This window comes from Ruditapes philippinarum, unplaced genomic scaffold (genome assembly GCF_026571515.1).
Source record: "Ruditapes philippinarum isolate M1 unplaced genomic scaffold, ASM2657151v2 ctg2471_1_1_1_1, whole genome shotgun sequence".
Classification (NCBI taxonomy): domain Eukaryota; kingdom Metazoa; phylum Mollusca; class Bivalvia; order Venerida; family Veneridae; genus Ruditapes; species Ruditapes philippinarum.
Window position 1 is genome coordinate 43563 of NW_026855096.1, and position 23759 is coordinate 67321.

Below are 23759 nucleotides of genomic sequence, written 5' to 3' on the forward strand. Positions count from 1 at the left end.
TCTCCTTAAATCTTAAACCAAACCCCACCCCTCATAGCTTGTCCTTTAATCTTCAACATAACCTCGCCCCTCATATCTTGTCCTCTAATCTTCAACATAACCTCGATCCTCATATCTTCTCCTTAAATCTTAAACCAAACCCCACCCCTCATAGCTTGTCCTTTAATCTTCAACATAACTTCACCCCTCATATCTTGTCCTTTAATCTTCAACATAACCTCGCTCCACATATCTTGTCCTTAAATCTTAAACCAAACCTCACCCCTCATATCTTGTCCTCTAATCTTCAAAATAACCTCGCTCCACATATCTTGTCCTTAAATCTTAAACCAAACCCCACCCCTCATAGCTTGTCCTTTAATCTTCAACATATCCTTGCCCCTCATATTTTGTCCTTTAATCTTCAACATAACGTTGCCCCTATATCTTGTCCTTAAATCTTAAACCAAACCTCACCCCTCATATCTTGTCCTCTAATCTTCAACATAACCTTGCCCCTCATATCTTGTCCTTTAATCTTAAGCCAAACCTCACCCCTCATTTCTTGTCCTCTAATCTTCAACATAACCTTGCCCCTCATATCTTGTCCTTTACTCTTAAGCCAAACCTCACCCCTCATATCTTGTCCTCTAATCTTCAACAATCTTCAACGCACTTCATATCTTGTCCTCTTATCTATAACCAAACTTCAGCCCTCACATGTTGTCCTTTAATCTTAAACCAAACCTCTCCCCTCATATCTTGTCCTTTAATGGTCAAAATAACCTCGCCCCTCATTTCTTGCCCTCTTATCTAGAACCAAACTTCAGCCCTCACATCTTGTCCTTTAATCTTAAACCAAACCTTGGACCTCATATCTTTTCCTCTTATCTTAAACAAAATCTCGCCCCTCATATCTTTTCCTCTTATCTTAAACCAAACCTCACCCATCACATTTTAAACCAAACCTCAACCCTCATATCTTGTCCTCAAATCTTAAACCAAACCTTGCTCCTCATATCTTGTCCTCAAATCTTAAACCAAACCTCGCGGCTCATATCTTGTCCTAAAATCTTAAACCAAACCTCGATCGACCCTCATATCTTTTCCTCTAATCTTAAACCAAACCTCCCCCCTCATATCTTGTTCTCTAATTATTCCTTTTGTCATTAATTTTAGCACAAATATCCACGCAGTGTGGTTTTGGCTGGATATACAGCCCTACCAGTAATTTTTGTTACCAAGTTGTGCTTGGTCTACCAAGAACATGGCAAGGTGCTAGAGCATACTGTCAACAGAATAATGGTGATCTGCTATCTGTCTCTGGTGTTCAAGAACAAAATTTTATACAAGGTAAGTCAAATTATGTTTAAGTGACATTTATGCTCATATTTTCATAGTCAAGTTGAGCTAAACTGACTACATATATAAGATTGGCTGTTAAAATGGTAATTGACCAACAGTTCATATTGGAAAATGTTTAGGAAAAAGTCAAATCCTCCTAAAATATAAAAAAGACTTCCCCACTCTTTTTATGAACTGAACAATATAGATAAATTCTAATGGATACTTATGATAAATTTGTTTGAATCCGTGCATTGTTTATTTTTAATGTGAAGTAATTTTTAGCTCGACTATTCGAAGAATATGAGAGCTATTGTAGTCGCCCCGGTGTCGGCGTCGGCGTCGGCGTCAGCGTCCGCGTCGGCGTCTGCGTTGGTTAAAGTTTTTTGTAAAGTCAAATATCTCAATTATTACTTGAGATATTCAATTGAAACTTACAATACTTATTTATAGTAACAAGGTACATCAGATTGACAAGTTGGATAACTCTGCCTACAATATTGACAGAATTATGCCCCTTTTTAACTTAGAAATTTTGGTTAAAGTTTTTTGTAAAGTCAAATATCTCAATTATTGCTTGAGATATTCAATTGAAACTTACAATACTTATTTATAGTAACAAGGTACATCAGATTGACAAGTTGGATAACTCTGCCTACAATATTGACAGAATTATGCCCCTTTTTAACTTAGAAATTTTGGTTAAAGTTTTTTGTAAAGTCAAATATCTCAATTATTGCATGAGATATGCAACTGAAACTTACAATACTTATTTATAGTAACAAGGTACATCAGATTGACAAGTTGGATAACTCTGCCTACAATATTGACATAATTATGCCCCTTTGGGACTTAGAAATTTTTGTTAAATGTTTTTATAAAGTCAAATATCTCAATTATTGCTTGAGATATTCAATTGAAAAATACCTTTTTATAGTAACAATGTACATCAGTTTGCAAAATTGCATAACTCTGCCTGCAATATTTGCAGAATTATTGAAATTTAGAAATTTTGGTTAAAGGTTAAAGGTCTTCAAATATATTTACTTGAAACTTTACACATGCACTTTAAGGGTCATAATTGGAGGGTCATAATTGTATGTCACTGACCAAGTTCCATAACTGTATCTTGCATTAAGGCTGATTCATATCCCCTTTTCTACTTAGTCTCTTGGTCAAGTTTTACATATCTCAATAACTATTAAAGATATTTATTTAAAACTTCACATATGCATTTAGGGTCATAATTGTAGGTCACTGACAAAGATCCATATTAAATTCTGTCTTGCATTTAGGCTGATTTTTCTCCCCTTTTTCAACTTAGAAATTCATGGTAAAGTTTTGCTTGTAAGCTGTTATCTCAATAACTACTGAAGGGTTTGTGCCTTTTTTGGGACAATTTTATGCATTCATAATAATAAAGCAGTGATTTACTTGATAAAACATCTTATTAACAAAAACATCTTAATAACAAGCCTTTGTACCTTTTCTGTCAAATTTATGTATTCATAGGTAATTAGTATTATTATACTCAATAAAACACCTTTGTGACATTACCTTCCGAATAGTCAAGCCAATACTGTATAATTAGACTCTCTCTAAGGCCTATAACATAAATTTATAAAAAAAAAAAATTAGCCCTTTTGTAAACTTAAATAATTTAACATTATCAAGGCTCTTTTACTATCAAGCACTTAGAATAGTCGAGCGTGCTGTCCTACCGACAGCTCTTGTTATATGAAATTCTAACACTCACGTGATTTTGTCACTATAGACAAAGAAGGAAAAAAACTGGTGTTAAACTGCCAATAAACATCGGCTGGGGACTACTTGTTTATGCGCTGTTATGTTTTCACCCTCGATTGTATAGTTTAGAAAGCATTTTAAAGCAACAATAAAAAGCATTTTTATTTATATTTTCAGTTCGTATAATGTTTTCTTTTCATACAAAACCAAAATAATATCTCACATACACTAACGCCACATTTTAAATCCATATCAGTTAATAAATATTTTGACAAAACGGCGCCAATTCGTAAGCAGCGTAATGACGTCATCCTAAATAAACAACTCATGCATAAACAAGCTGACGTTATTTCATAGATACAAGAATGATAAATGGGGCACTGATGTAAACACAATACGACTTAAGTTTTTATTTTTGAAAACTTGATAAAATAACGTTTTTTTCTTATTTTTGATAATTTCTATATCTTCGCAACAGTAGGGTGCGAAAATCGAACAGCGTTATACGAAAATCGGCACTGGAAGTTATTTCCGCTTGAAAAATAACATTAGTGATTTTCCTTATTTTATCTTGTTAGAATCGAAATAACATCGGCCTGAGAGGTGTATATCGGCTATTTAACACAGGTTTTGTCGTTTTGATGCGACAAAATTAACCACTCAGGCCTACGGCCTTCGTGGTCAATTCCTACGCATCAAAACTCCGAACCGGTGTTAAATAGCCGATATACACCTCTCAGGCCGATGTTATTTCTTAAATGAATTATGGCAAAATGAAAACTTATTTTGACTTCCACCTGTTCACTCATTTATGCCCTCCAGGATGGACATAATGTCACTTTAAATTAAAGATTGTGTATGGATGGACATGACTGTTATCAATGACCAGTAAATCAGCCCTTCTTCATTTAAGATGCTTTCAAACCTTAGTAATATATCGACAAAATTGAATAAAAAATGGCTGTTTTTTTTTTTCTATAGGGAAAAAGTAACATTTATATGACATGTGCAGCAATATAATTTGAATATACACCATGTGTATGAAAATTTGTCTTCTACCATTTCACTTAAGTGGAAAATAAATGATCTTTTTCATGGAAATCTTGTTAAATCATGGCTAGGTATGAACACAGTTTTTGTCACGGATAATACTGTAGTAGTAAGATTGTGGGATTTATATTCCAGCGCTATTGTCATCCCCAAAGTATGCAAGATTACAGCTTAACTTTTGGATAGGAGCCACAGACCAGACACAAGAAGGAGGTTGGCACTGGGTTGATAACACACCATTTAGGTAAATAATTATCTATAGGTGTACATTAGGGGAACATATGTAATTATTCAACTCTAATTAATCATTTCTTTTTTTAAAAAAAAACAAGTAGTGCATTTGGAGGAAAAGAGCTGCATGTCAAATGAAAGACATAAAAGCTATTACATTATTTGACTTATATTTCCTGGATTCTTTTGGATGAAACAAGTTTCTTTTACTAGCATACTTCAGATAGACTTTCTATTGCTATGGCTTCTTTAACTGGTAAGAGTATACCTATCTCCTTGTTATTATTTCATGCTTGAAGATGTATAATGTATCTTCCAGATATTTGAACTGGCACCCAGGAGAGCCAAATAACGTGAGGTTTGGTGTTGAGCCTGAAAACTGTGCTGAAATGGTTCCTAGCTGGAATTATCAGTGGAATGACAAATACTGTAGCAAGGAAGAAGTCTTTATCTGCAAGAAAAATGGTATTTGTATCTTCTAAGCTGCTTTTCTTTTCCATAAAAAAAGTGCATGATAAAGGTACAAGCATTGGGTGAAAAGAAGCAACATGTCAAATTCAATGTTCTTATGAAGTTTCTTTCTTCAATTTGATTAACCTTGTTTTAGTTGTGTTAAAGTAACTTTGTCTCAGGATAACACATATGCCATATTTATATAATTAATAACTTGCCCTTGATTATTCTTGCATTGGTTTTATTTTTACTTGTGAAATCATTCAAATCAAAGTTTATGATGGATTGGACAGAAATAATTGACATGATAAAGGTGCCAGTTTGCCTCTCAAGCTAGAGATTGTGACTTCAAGACCAAATCGGTCACAACCCAGTTTCCTTATATGGCACTAGGGCTGGTTAGTTCTGGGAAGCAGACTTGAGTGGTTCAGATGAAAACTTAAAGTTAATAACACCATTTAGATAAATTAAATACATGTTTATTTTAATATAATATTATTTCATTAATCAAAGCATTTTATGTACTCTATACAAATACCTAGATTGAGGATGCTTGAATGCCTTTAAATTGTAAGTTGACATTTCATATCCATACAACGGAGGTATGTTCATGTAAATGAGCTATGTTTGTTTCAGCCTTGACCACAACAGCTTTAACTGTGGCTCCACCAACAGGTTTTAATAAAGGTAATATAGTAATTAATTAATTTTGGATTATTGATTTTAGTATTTTGTAATAGATTTGTAGTTTTACTATGTTTTTCTTTTCTTTGACCATAATATCACATTATGAAAATTGTTCATAAGTCGTAGAGAATAAATTTTGTATGTGATGGTGATTCATTCTGTATAGCTCAAAAAGACCAATGACTTTTTTAGCTCACCTGTCACAAAGTGACAGGGTGAGCTTTTGTGATCGCTTTTCGTCCGGCGTCCGTCGTCCGTCCGTCGTCCATCCGTCGTCCGTAAACTTTTACTTTAAAGGACATCTTCTCATAAACCACTAAGCCAATTTCATCCAAACTTCACAGGAATGTTCCTTTGGTGGTCACCTTTGAAAATTGTTCAAAGAATTTAATTCCATGCAGAAATCTGGTTGCCATGGCAACCAAAAGAAAAAACTTTAAATATCTTCTTCTAAAAAACCCAAAGAGCTAGAGCTTAGATATTTGGCAAGAAACATCTTCTATTGAGTGTCTACCAAGTTTGTTCAAATAAAAGCCCTGGGGTCAAAATTGGCCCCGCCCCAGGGGGTCATTGATTTTCCCTATATGCATATAGTAAAAACTTAAAAAATCTTCTTTTAAAGAACCCAAAGAGCTAGAGCTAAGATATTTAGCATGAAACATCCTCTAATGGGTGTCTACCAAGTTTGTTCAAATAAAAGCCCTACGGTTAAAATTGGCCCCGCCCCAGGGGGTCATTGATTTTCCTTATATGCATATAGTAAAAACTTATAAAATCTTCTTTTAAAGAACCCAAAGAGCTAGAGCTAAGATATTTAGCATGAAACATCCTCTAATGGGTGTCTACCAAGTTTGTTCAAATAAAAGCCCTGGGGTCAAAATTGGCCCCGCCCCAGGGGGTCATTGATTTTCCCTATATGCATATAGTAAAAACTTATAAAATCTTCTTTTAAAGAACCCAAAGAGCTAGAGCTAAGATATTTAGCATGAAACATCCTCTAATGGGTGTCTACCAAGTTTGTTCAAATAAAAGCCCTGGGGTCAAAATTGGCCCCGCTCCAGGGGGTCATTGATTTTCCCTATATGCATATAGTAAAAACTTAAAAAATCTTCTTTTAAAGAACCCAAAGAGCTAGAGCTAAGATATTTAGCATGAAACATGTTCTAATTAGGGCTGGGAACGAATAAGGAATTTGATGTTCGAATATTCGTTTTCCATATTCGAATATATTCGAATATTCGTTTTTAAAACTTTTGTTCCAATATTTCTCTTTGACGTATACGTATCCGAAATTGATTGCGTCGAATACTGTACAATTTTAATATGTTTGGAATAATCGACGATTAAAAATACCTATATAGCTACGTAAAAGTTTTTTATTGTATATATTGTAAATCGACATAAATGTTTACTTTTGAAATAAATTCATAATTTGATTGCCTTTTGTTCAGTTAATCCGACTGCTGATCATTTGTCTTCATGGTAGGTAACTCACGTGACTTGATTGACAGTAATATGAATCACCGTAGCTTCTTAGCCCCCAAAACACATAATTTACATTGAAACCTAACTTGAATTAAATATATTATTTATTTATAATTTCAGATAAGGTTTAAAATATTCTTCAGATACATTTAGCTATAACGCAGTAAATATCGCACGGAGTCTTAGTTTCTACGGAATAAATATATTTTGACGGAATATAGACACTGACCATGCTTACATAAAGCACCGATTAATACGTGTCGATTTTTTCGTCTTCACAAAATTTAAGACAATTACTGATTAATCGGGCAGATTATTGCACAGGAAACAATAAATAAGATAATTAAAATCGGAAATTTACATTATATTCTGTTCAACAGTTAAATTGCAAACTGTGAAACGGGTGCCCTTTTGATCAACTATAGACCCCAAAGTTTTCACAGTTAATTGGCGATAATCGTTGACACGTGTCATACAAACGTGTGAACAACTGGTCAAGTAAAGGTCAATGGTTCAATTGTTATCTTAATTGAAATTTGAAAGTAATTCCAAAAAACACTCTTTTTTTCGAATATTCGTATTCGTTTTTCAATGTTCGAATATTCGGTAGTGTTTCGAATATTCGAATATTCGAATATAATTCCCGGCCCTAGTTCTAATGGATGTCTACCAAGTTTGTTCAAATAAGAGCCCAGGGGTCAAAATTGGCCCCGCCCCAGGGGTTCATTGATTTTCCTTATATGTGTATAGCAAAAACTTAAAAAATCTTCTTTGAAAAAAAACCAAAATAGCTATAGTTAAGATACTAAGCATGAAACATCTTTTAGTGAGTGTCTACAAAGTTTGTTCTGTTCAAATAAAAGCCCTTGGGTCAAAACTGGCCCTGCCCCAGGTGTGTCATTGTTTTTAACTATATGTGTAAAGAAAAAACTTGACCAGCTAGACCTTAGATGTTTAGCATGAAACATCTTCTAATGGGTGTCTACCAAGTTTGTTCAAATAAAAGCCCTGGGATTTAAACTGGCCCCACTCCGGGGGCCTATATACAGGTGAGCGACTTCAGGGCCATCATGGCCCTCTTGTTTGTTACAAATGATAGTTATGGCCAAGATGGGTTTTTTTTCTGAAGCATTTTAAATGTGAAAAAAATTAATATTGAAATGACAGAAGCTGTTAAAACTCAGTCTTTTAGCAGTGCTAGCACAGGATCAAAACAGTTTTAAGCAAGTTTACAAGATTTTGTTCTTTTAATAAAATATAACATTGCTAAATTATTCATTTTTTTCCTCTTTTACATGATTTCCTTTTTTTTTCTTTATTTTTTTCTGTTATTTTATGGGTGTTATTTTTTTCAATTCATACATCACACATGATATATTTTACATGTTTTATTATTTATTGTTATTCATAAAGGTAATTGTAAAGGAGAAGCTATGATATCAGGAAACTACAGTCTGGTAGATAGTGGATCATTTAAATCTTCTCCTCCAAGAGATGCTCAACATACAGCCCTTAATGCTAGACTCTTCCCAAATAATTTACTAGGTATTTTTAAACATTCATTATGGTTGTACATTTCAAATAATCAACCCTTACAACTTTAAATATCTTAAATGGACTTGTCCATTTTTACATCTAGACATGACCATTTATCATCTTTAGGGAAAATTTTCAGTACATGTATACATACTGAGTGAATACTGACCTGTGCAGACCATGATCAGATGACACAGAATGATCAGATGACACAGGATGATCAGATGACACAGGTTGATCAGATGACACAGGTTGATCAGATGATACAGGTTGATCAGATGACACTGGTTGATCAGATGACACAGGTTGATCAGATGACACAGGTTGATCAGATGACACTGGTTGATTAGATGACACAGGTTGATCAGATGACACAGGTTGATCAGATGACACAGGTTGATCAGATGACACAGGTTGATCAGATGACACAGGTTGATCAGATGACACAGGTTGATTAGATGACACAGGTTGATCAGATGACACAGGTTGATCAGATGACACAGGTTGATCAGATGACACAGGTTGATCAGATGACACAGGTTGATCAGATGACACTGGTTGATCAGATGACACAGGTTGATCAGATGACACTGGTTGATCAGATGACACAGGTTGATCAGATGACACAGGTTGATCAGATGACACAGGTTGATCAGATGACACAGGTTGATCAGATGACACTGGTTGATCAGATGACACAGGTTGATCAGATGACACTGGTTGATCAGATGACACAGGTTGATCAGATGACACAGGTTGATCAGATGACACAGGTTGATCAGATGACACAGGTTGATCAGATGACACAGGTTGATCAGATGACACAGGTTGATCAGATGACACAGGTTGATCAGATGACACAGTTTGATCAGATGACACAGGTTGATCAGATGACACAGGTTGATCAGATGACACTGGTTGATCAGATGACACTGGTTGATCAGATGACACTGGTTGATCAGATGACACAGGTTGATCAGATGACACAGGTTGATCAGATGACACAGGTTGATCAGATGACACTGGTTGATCAGATGACACAGGATGATCAGATGACACAGGTTGATCAGATGACACAGGTTGATCAGATGACACAGGTTGATCAGATGACACTGGTTGATCAGATGACACAGGATGATCAGATGACACAGGTTGATCAGATGACACTGGTTGATCAGATGACACTGGTTGATCAGATGACACTGGTTGATCAGATGACACAGGATGATCAGATGACACAGGTTGATCAGATGACACAGGTTGATCAGATGACACAGGTTGATCAGATGACACTGGTTGATCAGATGACACAGGATGATCAGATGACACAGGTTGATCAGATGACACTGGTTGATCAGATGACACTGGTTGATCAGATGACACTGGTTGATCAGATGACACAGGTTGATCAGATGACACAGGTTGATCAGATGACACAGGTTGATCAGATGATACAGGTTGGTCAGATGATACAGGTTGGTCAGATGACACAGGTTGATCAGATGACACAGGTTGATCAGATGACACAGGTTGGTCAGATGATACAGGTTGGTCAGATGACACAGGTTGATCAGATGACACAGGTTGATCAGATGACACTGGTTGATCAGATGACACAGAATGATCAGATGACACAGGTTGATCAGATGACACAGGTTGATCAGATGACACAGGTTGATCAGATGACACAGGATGACCATGGTCTGCACTTGTCACATGGTTAGATGCAGTTGCTGTTAGGAGGTTGAATATATTTTAATAACTATAGACATATTGCTGGAGTAAAGGTATTTGTTCTCCTATAAGATAGACCTCTTATAAGACCAGGGTCCTTATTATGTCTCTGAAATGACACTTATGCTAAGACCCTCTTATAAGACAGGTAGATTTTTTTTAAGGAAAATAATTATACTGCACCTCAGTTTTTATGGAAAATTGTCATAAATCATGAAAATGAATTGAGTGATCAGGTGAATGAATAACCATTTACAAAAAGGATGTACTTTATTACATTAATAATAATTGCAGCAGTATTTTTTGAAATTTTTGTTACAACTCATAATATTTGTCGATATCTTAATTACAGCAGTATTTCTTGATAATTTTATTACAGCAGTATTTCTTGATAATTTTTTTACAGCTGGGGGAGGCTGGTCAGCAAAAACAGCTGATACAAATCAGTATATAACAGTGTTATTTTATAACACTATAGTCGTGAAAGCAATTATTACAGCTGGACGGACGGACGTTGATGAATGGGTGTCACAATATCAAATACAATACCAGGAGACATACTATTCGGAATGGTTGAAATACAACGACCCACCTGGTACTGTCAAGGTAAAAACATCTCTCTCAAAATGTATATATCAGTCATTCATCAAAGTAGTTCTGTAAAAGGAAAATTCTCTCTTGCGTACTTGACTTAAACCATAACTACTGTGGACCTGGTTTCTAGAAATATGTATTCAGATCAACCATTGGACAACTTATGATTGATTACATCCTTTTCCAGAACATTTAAAGGAACTACACTGAGGTCCACACCCTAAAATACAAAATTTGAATTTCTTACATAGAGAACTTAAAACAGAAATATATGCAAAAGATATTTAGAAATATACAAACATGTACTCAGAAATAAATAGAAAATCATATTTTTGTGCTATTAGCTTGAATTGAGTGAAAAGTATTGCAATGCTTTTCAATTTTGTGTCATTCCTTACCATAAAAATAGTCATCCTGGAAAAACGGAGTGATAGAATGATCTGAAATTTTGCAAAAAAATTATTGGTCTAGACCAATATCAAATGAAATATTAATCTCAAAAAAAAATTCCAGTCCCATTATGTCAAAAAGCTTCAGTGGAGTCCCTTTAAAAAAAATGTCTTCTTATTGGTAATCATTGATTAATTTTCAAACCATCATCAAGGTAAAAATCTAAAAGATAATGCATTCTCGTATTGTGAAAATGCTAATTTTCCTTCTTGTTTTCAGATATTTTCTGGCAACAATGATTCCAGCACTCCAGTCACTAACACCTTGTTCTTCCCATTTGAAGCCAAACAGGTGAAGTTAATTCCTGTCCAATGGAACCAGGGTATATCCCTTAGATTAGAAATTCTTGGTTGTCTAGAAGGTACATTGTTTATTTCTAGCTGAATATATAAAGTTCCTTTCATGATAGATAACATAATTATTTTGTAATAATAATGCAAGATCTTAAGTCTTTAAAAAAAACTTTTTATTCTATTAGAAATAGAATAAATTCATTGAGTTGTTTATTTTTAAAGTTTGTGTGTGTGACACTTAAAAACAATAATTTTTTGTTACAGATGTAACAAATATGAAAGCTTAAGCAAGAGCATATTATTTATGAAGCAAAACTAGACACTCAGGCTACTGTTCCTCATTAATTAATTAAGTATACATTTCAAAGTTGGTGCTTTAGGCAAATTCTTAAATGCCCTGTGAATGTTGTATTCCAATATAAGTGAATGTATATTTGCTTGTTTTCTTAAATGCCCTGTGAATGATTACTCTGAAATAAAAAGATGTAAATTTGCATGTTTAAGAGAGTTGTATACCTGACTATGCTGTGAGTGGACCTTTGGTTGCCATGGACGGTCAGTTACAATCATCGGGGTTTTCCGACATTGCACATGATGCCAAAGCTGCACGGTTACGACCAGTAACCCAGGGTGTGATACCAGCATGTTGGAAACCTCAGATCTCCAACACAAACCAGTGGATTCAGGTTTGGTTGTATTTCATAGCTTTATGTCTTTTCTGCTTCTTATAATGATGACCAACATCCTTGAAAGATTTTATGTTTGTACTCATTACATGTACCATACATACCAGCTAATAAGGCACATCTTCTTTTTAGAAAGTGAAGGTAGATAAGGTGAAAATATCGCAAGATAGAAGATACAGTCGGCATCGTAGTTGCGTCCACCTTTATTGGGCGACTTTTTTATTAAGCGGCCGCATAAAATCCCTCCCGATGATTTTTACTATATAAGTTAATTCCATTAAACGACGATTTTATATCGCGGCCAGCGGCCACTAAATGTCGGCCAAAATGTACAAAATTCAGTGTTAAAGTATCTATTAAACGGCCGTGACAAACAATCGTCCCTACAGACATTCTCACCTGTGTAATTAGCGAGTAGGATTGAACAAACAAATATTTTTCATGGTCATTGGTCTTAAAGTATCTATTAAACGGCCGTCAAATAGACCGTCACAAATAATTCTCGTTTAAAAATGAATTTAATAACAATTGTAATCGTTTCAAAATCGGAAAGAAAGAAACAGTTTTAATTGTGACATATTTTGTCAGAGCAGTAACGTATCACAACACCGCATTGGCACAGTTTTGTCATGTGCTCAGAGTGACCTCCCTTCCAGAAAATCAAATCGAAAATGACGTTGGAACGAGCGAAAAATTGACAGACAACTAATAATACCGGATAAATTGAATGAGGAAATCGTGCATGGAATTGAGTCTGAGTAAATAGCAAATGCCATCGTTTGTAGTCGAAATAAAATCGTGAAACGTAGTGGACTAAACATTATAGAAACCGAGCCTTTCATTGCTGATCTATCTATCTATCTATCTTCCATATAGTCAAACCCCTGCTGGGGACCTAGACTTGACGCGCGTCAACTGACAAGAATGTTAGTAAAAGAACTGAAATAAAAGAATATAAAAGTAATGGAAATGAGTAAATTGTTAAAAACAGGTTAAAAATAGAGAAGGTATTTTAGGGAGACGTATGTTCAATCCGGCTAACAGCCAGACTGAACTCGGGGCCAGACAAGTTCATGATATCAGGTGGTAAAGCATTCCAGTGGACTATTGTTCTTTGGAAAAATGAATATTTATAGTAATCAGTTTTAGTTTGGACTTGTTGGAATGCATGGGGATGGGATGTTCTTGATGATCTAATTGACGATATAATTTGGGAAAGGGATAGCCACCTGGTCATGCAAGATGTTGTGAAACATGACCAGGCGTTGGTCAATACGCCGAAGGTCAAGGCGCCTCCATTGAAGGGAAGTCAACATGTCAGTGACACTCGACATACGGCCAAAGTCATGTTTGACCCACCTAGCAGCTCTTCTCTGGACAGACTCTATCTGGTCAATGAGAGTTCCTGTGTAGGGGGACCAGACCGTGGAGCTATACTCGAGCTGGGGCCTAACAAGTGTCTTGTATGCAGTTGACTTTAACCTTTCTGAGTGAACCTTGATATTTCGGCGTAGAAAACCAAGTGTTTGATTTGCCTTTGTTGTGATGTTGTTTATGTGTTTGTTCCATGTTAGATCATTTGATATTGTAATGCCAAGGTATTTTGCAGATGAGACTGTTTCTAATGTGGTGTTATGTAGAAGGTATTGTGTTGGAATGACTGTTTTTCGTTTTGTGATTTGGATAACTGTGCATTTTGATGGATTAAATTGCATGTCCCATTTTGTCTCCCATTGTTCAAGTTGGTGTAAGTCGTGTTGCAGTAAGCTAGAATGAGAAGCGACAGTCAGAGATAGATAGATGGCCGTGTCATCAGCAAATAGGCGGACTTTAGAGGATTGGACATATTCAGGAAGGTCATTGATGTATATAAGAAATAAGAGAGGTCCGAGGACCGAGCCCTGGGGAACACCGGAGGAGACTGGTATGGAGCTGGATGTGGAGCCATTTACCACCACGGACTGTGACCTGTTATCAAGAAAACATTTGATCCATTTAAGAGTTTGACCCCTTATACCGTAGAAATGCAGCTTATACAGGAGTTTTTCATGGTTGACCATATCAAAGGCCTTAGAGAAGTCAAGAAGGATTAAGTCTACTTGGCTTCTCTGATTTACTGACTGTAGGATATCATCTATAAGCATTAATAGTTGGGATTGACATGACCTTTTTTCTCGGAAACCATGCTGCAATTCATAGAACAAGTTTGATCTAGTAAAGTGCTTTGTTATGCTGGAGGAGACAATGTGTTCCAGGGTTTTACACAAGATACAGGTAAGAGAGATAGGGCGATAGTTTGCTGGGTCTGACTTGCTACCTTTTTTAAAGACAGGGGCCACATTCGCCATTTTCCAGATGTCTGGTATAGTGCTGGACTGCAGTGATTTTTGGAAAAGTTTGGACACTATAGGGGCTAATTCTTTACTGGTATTTTTCAGCACTATGGGTCTAATTTGGTCAGGTCCTGCAGCCTTATGGGGGTTAAGGTTTTTTAAGAGCTTCTCAACACCTTTTACAGAGATATCAATATCACAATATCTGATGGTGTATTAAATATGACCCTTCGACAAAAATAAAAAAAATAATAAAGGAATAAAAAAAAAAAATAATAATGATATTCTAAGATCTCTAAAACTTTAATGTTTTGAAATCGGGGTAGTGTGAAAACTAATTGCTGAAAAAATCAAGTAGTTTAAAACTCATTGCATGAAAATTTATCTAGAGGTCTGGCTGATGATTTGAAAGTATGTTCAGCAGGAGATGTGTATGAACATATTAATAATATATGACAATATGCTTTGTTTCAAGGTCAAAATGACCTGTTAATAATATTATGAGCGTAGATCACAATTGTACACAAATTTCTACTAAAAAACAAACACATATTGATGACTTTTTTAAAAGAAAGGCATAAATGTAATTATGAAAATGTAATACATATATAATATTGTATAGTTTTTGTTTTTATAAAAAGATGTTATTATATCTATGACTTGTAATATAAAAAAGTCTCGAATTTTCCAGAATTCTATTGAGAGACCACTTTATTAAGAGACCACTTTTTGGCAGTCCCTTGAGTGGTCTCTTAATACAGTGTCGACTGTATTTGTAAAAAAATTTGTCAGTAGGTATTTGGTTATAAGATGCACTTTACACTCTATATGTCAAATTTGAGTCTCAAAATGCTACTAAAAAGTGGAAATGGAAATTATATACAGTAGATTGAAGGTTTTCAGCTTTTTCTTATGATGTTTGATGAAAAGTATATACTTTTACACTAAAAGTCATTCACTAATACTGATCTTTATATTTGATATCATATTTTATGTTACTTTGTTTTATAAAGGATTTTTCTTTGGTGCTTGGAGATTTTGTCCAATTATGTATAACACGATCTGTTTGTTTTTATTGTTGCAGGTAGATTTAGGTAATATATTTTTGATACGTGGTGTAACAGTGAAAGGTAACCCGGCAGCTCAAGAATGGGTGACTCAGTTTCGCTTGAAGTACGGCACAACAAATACCCCGTCTCTTTATTACCAGGAACCATACGGAAAACCCAAGGTTTGCTATCTTATTTAACTTGATTTAGTATTCTTGGATTTTAAGTGACCTTGACACTGTTAAGGTTAGTTGGGTAGTTTCAGGAGACTTGAGTTACTACTACTGTGTGCATTACATGGGGGCACCTTGGTATAATCACCTACCCCCATTTAACCAAGCTGAATAGAAGGAATCCAAAGTTATGGATGGATTTTAAACACACAGTGGTGAGAAGGATCAAATTGAAGCCAGCAACCTTTACCACATGGCCACAGAAGTTCCTCTATTTCTAACTTTAAATTAGACTATCAGTAGGTTGTTAATAAGTGAATGACTTGTGGTGAGAAACTGAATTGTAAAAAATGTCAAAAAGAAACAATATGTTGAGGATAATGAATATCTTAATATTTTTATTTTTGCAATTATCTTTATTGGATGAAACATTTAGATACTCATGATGCAAGTGACATTTTACATGTATAGTGTACATTGTATTACCAGTTTGCAAAATAAGACCTAATATACTATTATTAAATTTTTACAATGTTTCTGCTGTGTATATATTGCTATTTTCTGTTTATTTTATGTAAAAGGCAGTTTCTCAGGATAGTTAAACCATACATTCCATAACGTCCCGGACGTCCGGGAATGTCCCGCAAATTAGGCGTCTGTCTCGGAAATGCCCCAGAGATGATTTATGTCCCGATAGAAATAAAAATCTAAAATAATCTACTTTGCAGCCAGAAGTTAATTTAAACCTATTTTTCAACCTAAATTTTCACTAATTTCTCTATTTGCCAGAATATCCCAGGAAACGTTGACAACAGTTCTCCTGTAACATACTACTTCAAGTCACATTTTCAAGCTAGATTCATCAGGATAGTCCCGAATGGATGGCATACCAATATAGCACTGGCCTTTGATATCCTGGTTTGTCAAAATGGTGAGTGGTGGTTACCTCCCTTGCTTTGCACTTGTGAATTATAAATAATTAAAAATATACATTATTAGTCAAGAGAAAAGAAAATATTTATGAAAAAAGGAAGATAGTTACAAGTTAAATTTGGGACAATGAACTGGACTGAAGCACCTTAAATTGTTATCTTTTTGTTCAATCTGGTGCATGAACCACATTTTAATCATCATTTTGATTGTTATACGGAAATGTATTTTTTTGTAAAATCATGTAGTAAACAGTTAAGATATGATAAAAGTCAACTGGAGTAAGATTTTAACAGTCCTTTACTACCAAACTTGATATTATGAAATTTAAGAACATTAGTTGCTTTCAATTAGACATCCATAAAAGACCACCTATCAAGTTGGTAGTTGCTTGTCTTGAGGTCCAAAATATGATTCAAGTTCTCTATTTAGCTTTGAATGTTTTTTGGAGTGAATAAAGTGTATATTCAGTGGATAAGACCATTACAGAACTTAACAATTACAGTGATTTTTCGACTGGTAATTGATATTCTATGACTTTATGACATATCAGCATTGTTGTTACAGGATGTAATGGTGTTGCATTAATCAGCGGGGCTCATCATATTGCTGATGATCAGCTGAGTGCATCTTCCGTCCTTGACACTCGTCATACTGTGGCACGAGCCCGACTCAATCTTCCAGCTAACGGAGCTTACGCTGGAGCATGGATACCTAAATACAGTGATAAACAGCAGTATTTGAAAGTATACACTGATTCTTACTAAATATTGCAATAATGTATACAGTATAAAACTTTACTGCTAAATTATCTTACATCTAATTTGCATACAAAACTTTTTATCTTTCCCAAACAGAATCAAATCAAATCTGCAGTTTTCATCTGTGTATTATTTTTCACTGCTGTCCATGAAACTGCCCTTTCCTGGAATTTTTTAGCCATGATTTTTGTTATTTTTCAGCATAACATTTAACATTTAAGAAATAACTATATTTTGTGCAGATTTTCCATGAAGTTAACAAACATTTATTCTTTTCATTTCTCAATTCAGCAAAAAAATAGTATAAGCCTTTAGATTAGGACAACATATTATTGTAGACAGATTTGTGGTTCATTGAAAGGTACCTGTCAGTCCACCTCCGAATAAAGATTACCCTTTACAGAATTTATTTTTAGTTCAATTGTGTAGGAAGCTATAAGCTTATAGACACACTTTCGAATCTGTTCATGGAACGTCCACCCAGTACTGAGCAACAAGTGTAAAGTTTCTTGCTCAAGGAAACAACGACTGGCCCCTGACGAGGTTTGAACCCATGCGGCTAGCGATCATTAGATATATAGTCTGAAGCGTTAACCACTCAGCCATGCTGCCACTAACAATTCTTCTTTGATTAAATAGAACAAAAATAACCTCCAAATAAAGCCCTCTTGTGTTAGGGCTCTCCAGTGTATGACCTTTGTTCACAGGTTTGACTGTAATTTTATAATAAAGTAACTTGTAAAACATTTTTCAGGCAGATTTAGGGTTTGCAATACAGATCACAGCAGTAAGCACACAGGGGGCATTTGACTCAGCTGACTGGGTGAAAAGTTATAAAATCAGTTATTCCAGTGATAACCAAAAATGGGTGTATTACTATGAACTAGGATCTCAAGCTAAGGTAGGATTTCAAAAAATTAAATAATGGTAGGGTAGGTGTTACATTGTTACTTTCTAAATTTCCCATCAATTAACAAAAGGCGAAATTGATTAACCTATTTTCAAATAATGAAAAAAAGCAAACACACCTTGAAATTAAATATAATTATATGATAAAGTTATTACAAGCTTCTAATATTATGCTGTGAAATGTGCTGCAGCCAAAAGAAAATAGAGGATATTGAATAAGTGTAGTTTCTATTCTGAATTTATTAATATGTGTGTAGCTTATGAATTTGTCTGTTACTATGGAAATGGCTATTTGAAATGAAGAATAATAAAAGAATTACATTTATACTTCTTACAAGATTTTCTTCCCTTTTTGTGTCGCTTTTTACTGTACAAAAAATTTATTTTGTAGGTTTTTGATGGAAATTGGGAAAACAGAATAGCCAGGAAACACTACTTGTTGGTACCTTTTATAGCCAGATATATTCTCATATACCCACAGTCTTGGAACAACAGAATTGCTTTACGATTTGAACTCTATGGATGTCCAGGTATGTTTGCAATTTATTTTTCAATTACAGGATTTAATATTACCTGTTTATCAAATAAAACAATTATTTTATGAAACATTCTCTTGTATTATTGGACATACATTTTTTCTGGGTTTGTTTTTTTCGTTCACAGTAGAGGTCATATGGTTACTTTCTTGCTTTACTGGTTTAGGAAGACCTCAGATGCCTGTCTGTGCATTATTTTAGGCACCTGATTACCAATGATTTTCCGTAAGCTAGCTGGATAGCTTCCTCATATGAAAGAATCCAAAGTTCCTGTATGGATTCAAATCCACAGGGGTAAGGGGAAAGTTGTTTGAAGTCAGTAACCATTACCATTTGTCTATGGACGCCCCCAATAGGAAATTCATAAAAGAAATGATGAACATTAACAACCCAAGAGACAAATATTTACCCTTGTTTAAATTACTTGAAAGTTAAGGTTATAATTTCTTCAAAAACAACTTTAAAGAAATAAGAAAATAGTCCAAACACTGGATTACATGCTCAAAGGAAAACTAAGGAAATACATGGAGAGAATGAAAGAATACTTTCAAATGAATCATCATCTAAATTGATTACTATGTTACGCTTCACCCTTTCAGTTTACTGAAAGAAAATCTGTAAGTACTTTATGATTGCAATATTTGCACATAACTTGGAAAATTGCCTCTTATGGCAGAGGGGTTGCCTTTAAGGATTGAGGCATCAGAAATGCAGCCACTGTCGTACTCTGCATGATCATTAGAGGCAATTAAATGTGTTTGAATTACTAGAGTCTATGCATCTCTTTGCTCAAGCAGGTTTTGACCTTGTTATTTCTATCAGTATGTTACACGCAATGTTAGACAAAATGGACAAAATGATCTTTCCTGTTTGGTGCCATATGACCTAAACTGTGTTGGTACACCGTAAAACCAATAAAAAACAAATAAAATAACTTGGGAAATTAATATAACTTAATAACTTGAAACTAAATAAAAGTTGGTATGTTTGTTTGTAGGGGCAGCCTCTGGTGTAAGGATTGGGTGTTTTGCTGATGATGCTCATGATCGAGACCTCAAGTATGAGCCCTACACTGACCCCAGAGTGGGCATGTGGCCCCCCATGTGTGTTGACCATTGTTTTAGAAAGGGTTACTATTATGCTGGTTTACAGGTAACTATAGCAACCTTTTTGGTGTAATTACAGTGTATATCAAACAATCCGCATGAGCTTCATTTTTTGCTGCCTTTATTAAGGTTTCTATCTTTCATTGTTTCTTTTTTGATAAGAGCACTTTATTTAATCTAGATTGACTATTGATATTACAAATTTATTCATATTCATTGAAATTACATGGCTGTATATATTTGTATGTCAGGATTTTGAATTTTCAACTTTCTAGGCTTGTAAAACTTTATGAAAATTTAAATTTTAACTAATTATTCATGTTTATTTTAGAATCAATTTAAATGTTTTTGTGGAAACTCTTATGGAAAGTATGGTCCAGCCACAGACTGCAACCAGGCATGTTTTCCCAAGACAAACTTCCAGTGTGGTGGACCCTCGTCAAATATCATCTATACAACTGGGATGTGTAAGTCTGTTTCATGTACAGTAGAATCCCTACTTTAGACTACCCCAGAAAATAAAACCACCCTGCTATTAAGACCTTTTTTTAACATATTTACATGTTCATTTTTCATTAGGTATAGGTTCATACATGTTTTGGCAAAATAATTGATAGTGAATCAATTGATATCAATTTAATTCTCTCTGACTGGTTTATAAACATTTTTTACAATAACTATTTTTACAAATTTTGAACTTTATACAAAGTATTCAACTTTCAGCAAAATTGACAAAAGTCAATAAAATCTTTAATATTACGAGAGGAAATGTAATTTATTTTTTCACTTACAGCTCCAGAATTCAAGATCTGCCCCACAGACTGGAAGTCTTATGGTAATAGATGCTATGTGCTCCTCCAGACTAAACAGTCCTGGTATGATGCCCGAGCAAGCTGTAAAGGTCAGGGTGGTGATCTAGCCTCACCAAACAGCCAGGCAGAGCAAGATTTTGTATTTAGTTTGCTGGAATATGCAAGTAAGTGACTCACTGATATAAATTACCTTTAAACTAATTATGACTTTTTTTTATTCCCTCCACACTTTCAATATGTCCTAAAGGTCCATTCTTGTATGTTACAGCACACAGCAGCTATGTTGATTAGAGTTGATTAGAGGAAATAAACGTAAGCATTGCTGTGTGCTGTCTATGATAATATTATTGAAATATTATACATATATATATATATAGAGATTTTTCATATTAAATTTTAATTTTTAGTTGAAATCAAATTCTAGAATTTTTCTATGTTAAGATATTGATAATAATACAATGGTATTCATCCTCAATAACAGTATTGCAATATATACACACACAAGATTTTCTAAATTTCAGATATTTCTCTAATTTTCTAAAATAGCTAGATGTGTTGGCTTTTTTTTCAGACAAACAGAATACATGGATAGGATTTAATGATATACAACGCGAGTCTCTCTATAGGTGGGCAGATGGTCGCCAGGTGATGTATACAAACTGGGGATTAAACCAGCCTAGTCATACATTAAATGACAACCAGGACTGTGTTGTTATGCAGAATACAGTGAGTACACTATATAAATATATTTAACAGAGTAAAGCCATACATTGTGAAAGATACTTTATTAAATACTTTAATTAAGATATACTGTTACACTTCGTCAATATCTTTATAATAGTTTTTTTGTCAAAAGAGTTTTAGAAAACAGTGTTTTTGTTTTTAAATTGTTTCCTGCAAATAACCAGTTCTGGTACCATACAAGGAAGCATGGTTCCAACCCAAGATGGCCTAGAGAATGGAGACAAGAACCTCCAAAACCTCTAAAGTTGGGGCATGGCAGAATAGTTAATGCATCTGACTAGTAATAAAAGGATCACTATCTGTGTGGGTTCAAACCAAGTCAGGGGCGTGCCATTGTTTCCTTGAGCAAAATCTTTACACTCATTACTCAGTATTGGTTGGTTCCTCAAACAGGAACAGGTTCCAGAGTTTGTCTTTAAGCTATGAGCTTCCATACAGTTGAACTAAAATAAATTCTGTGTAAACCAACCTTCAAAACCGCAGGAGACTTGGTTACAGAAGCAGACACCTATACTAGGCCATTTGTTTCCACAATTGATTTCCCTATAATATAAAGGTAGTTATTTTATAAGCTATTATTTGTGATACAGTCTGGAGGTTGGCAGGATGAATCTTGTGATGTCAGTCACATGTTCGTGTGTCAGATGGACAAACGTAGATCCAGTCAGCCGGCCTCGACTGTACTACCAGATGGGTGTCAGAAGGGCTGGGATGGGTACAGGTGGTCATGTTACCTGTACGCTGATGCTAAAAGGACCTGGCAAGATAGCAAAGCTGTGTGTGAAACTCTGGGAGCTTCATTGGTTAGAATAAGTGATAAGTAAGTTAACAGATTACAATTTCATAAGCATTATTAATTCAAAACGTTGCTAACTTTTATGTCTTTAATTGCATTTGAAGAAACATTCTTATAAACTAGTCTTGTGAAATTAAATTCATGTTTGGCTTGTAGAATGATATTTTCTAAGTGAAAGTTACTGCATTTTTTCACCATATTTTAGTCTATCAATAACTAAAATTCATCACTTGTAACAGTTGATTTTGTTTGTTTGTTGGTGGTAGGTATGAACAAGCGTACCTGGCAGGTGTGTTGGGGAGTAGATCAGGACAGTACTGGATAGATGTAAATGATCTAGCTCAACCAGGAACCTATCAGCATACAGTTGGGAGACACTACCTAGACTTCACTAATTGGGCCCAAAATAAACCAGGTTAGGTTGTTTATATACTTGAGATAAGTTTACATCAATGAAATGCAATAAAGTACAATACATCCTTTTAAACTAAGTTTTCTGAAAGACAACACTGATTTTTAGAATTGTTAAACAAATATTTCATGAAATTTACAACAGTTATCAGTTTTACTGCTATAAAATAACTTAGCAAATGTTATGAAAAAAGTTGTATCTATAATACATGTCTAAAGGTTAATTATGATAAGTCTAATCATAATTTATTATTTTCTTTATTTATATCTAGATGGAACGTCAATGTGTGTTTCTATAGGAAGTGGTAACCAGACAGGACTGTGGACGAACCAGTTGTGTACAAATAAGGCTGGGTTAGTGTGTAAGGCAACAAGGGTTGGTCACACGGCACCACCTTTACCCCCGGTATCAACCAGTCTACCTCCCTGTGACCCTGGTCTTATACAGACACCAAACTATTGCTATCAGGTATTTAAAATCTACTTTATGTAAATATCTGGAAAAAAGTGGTCCCGGGACGAAGCATTGAAATCAGCAAAATGACATGAAAATTGCAGACTCGGTTAGATTGAGTCTGTATATAAAACCTGTTTGAGTTTAACCTGATTGGGTAATGTTCCACAAATAAAGCTTGAACGTTGTCATATGACCTTTAATATTTTGATGTCTCTTAGAATTGAAATTAACAACAAAAAAAAACAGTAGTAACTATTTAATTAAGTGTTAAATTTGAACATGATGTTAGAATATCATAACTGAAACAATTTAAGTAAAAAATTTTAACTCATTTTCAAGCTGAACTTGTTTTCAAGTTTTCTTCCCTTAAATTTGATATTTTTTCATTATTTAGGTCCTTTGAAGTTCAGATAACTTATACTTCACACAATATTTCTAATAGACTTGCATCTTTTATTTTTATTGCAGAATGCC

The 23759-nt window shown here is 34.6% G+C and overlaps 1 protein-coding gene across 1 annotated transcript in view; it reads left to right on the forward strand.

Annotated features, from left to right (window-relative positions):
* Positions 1–23759, forward strand: part of LOC132742102 (uncharacterized) — a gene marked incomplete at its 5' end in the record, with an annotated part of 93678 nt that overhangs the window by 42692 nt on the left and 27227 nt on the right. Inside the window, 20 exons of the mRNA XM_060730422.1 lie at positions 1159–1332; positions 4255–4363; positions 4670–4815; positions 5440–5490; positions 8389–8520; positions 10652–10851; positions 11509–11650; positions 12087–12268; positions 15686–15832; positions 16613–16754; positions 17321–17499; positions 18269–18415; positions 18815–18953; positions 19957–20111; positions 20397–20532; positions 20859–21041; positions 21449–21603; positions 22212–22441; positions 22684–22832; positions 23101–23297. Of these exons, the coding sequence (XP_060586405.1) occupies positions 1159–1332; positions 4255–4363; positions 4670–4815; positions 5440–5490; positions 8389–8520; positions 10652–10851; positions 11509–11650; positions 12087–12268; positions 15686–15832; positions 16613–16754; positions 17321–17499; positions 18269–18415; positions 18815–18953; positions 19957–20111; positions 20397–20532; positions 20859–21041; positions 21449–21603; positions 22212–22441; positions 22684–22832; positions 23101–23297 (3095 nt within the window). The remainder of the gene's footprint in view (positions 1–1158; positions 1333–4254; positions 4364–4669; positions 4816–5439; positions 5491–8388; positions 8521–10651; positions 10852–11508; positions 11651–12086; positions 12269–15685; positions 15833–16612; positions 16755–17320; positions 17500–18268; positions 18416–18814; positions 18954–19956; positions 20112–20396; positions 20533–20858; positions 21042–21448; positions 21604–22211; positions 22442–22683; positions 22833–23100; positions 23298–23759) is intronic.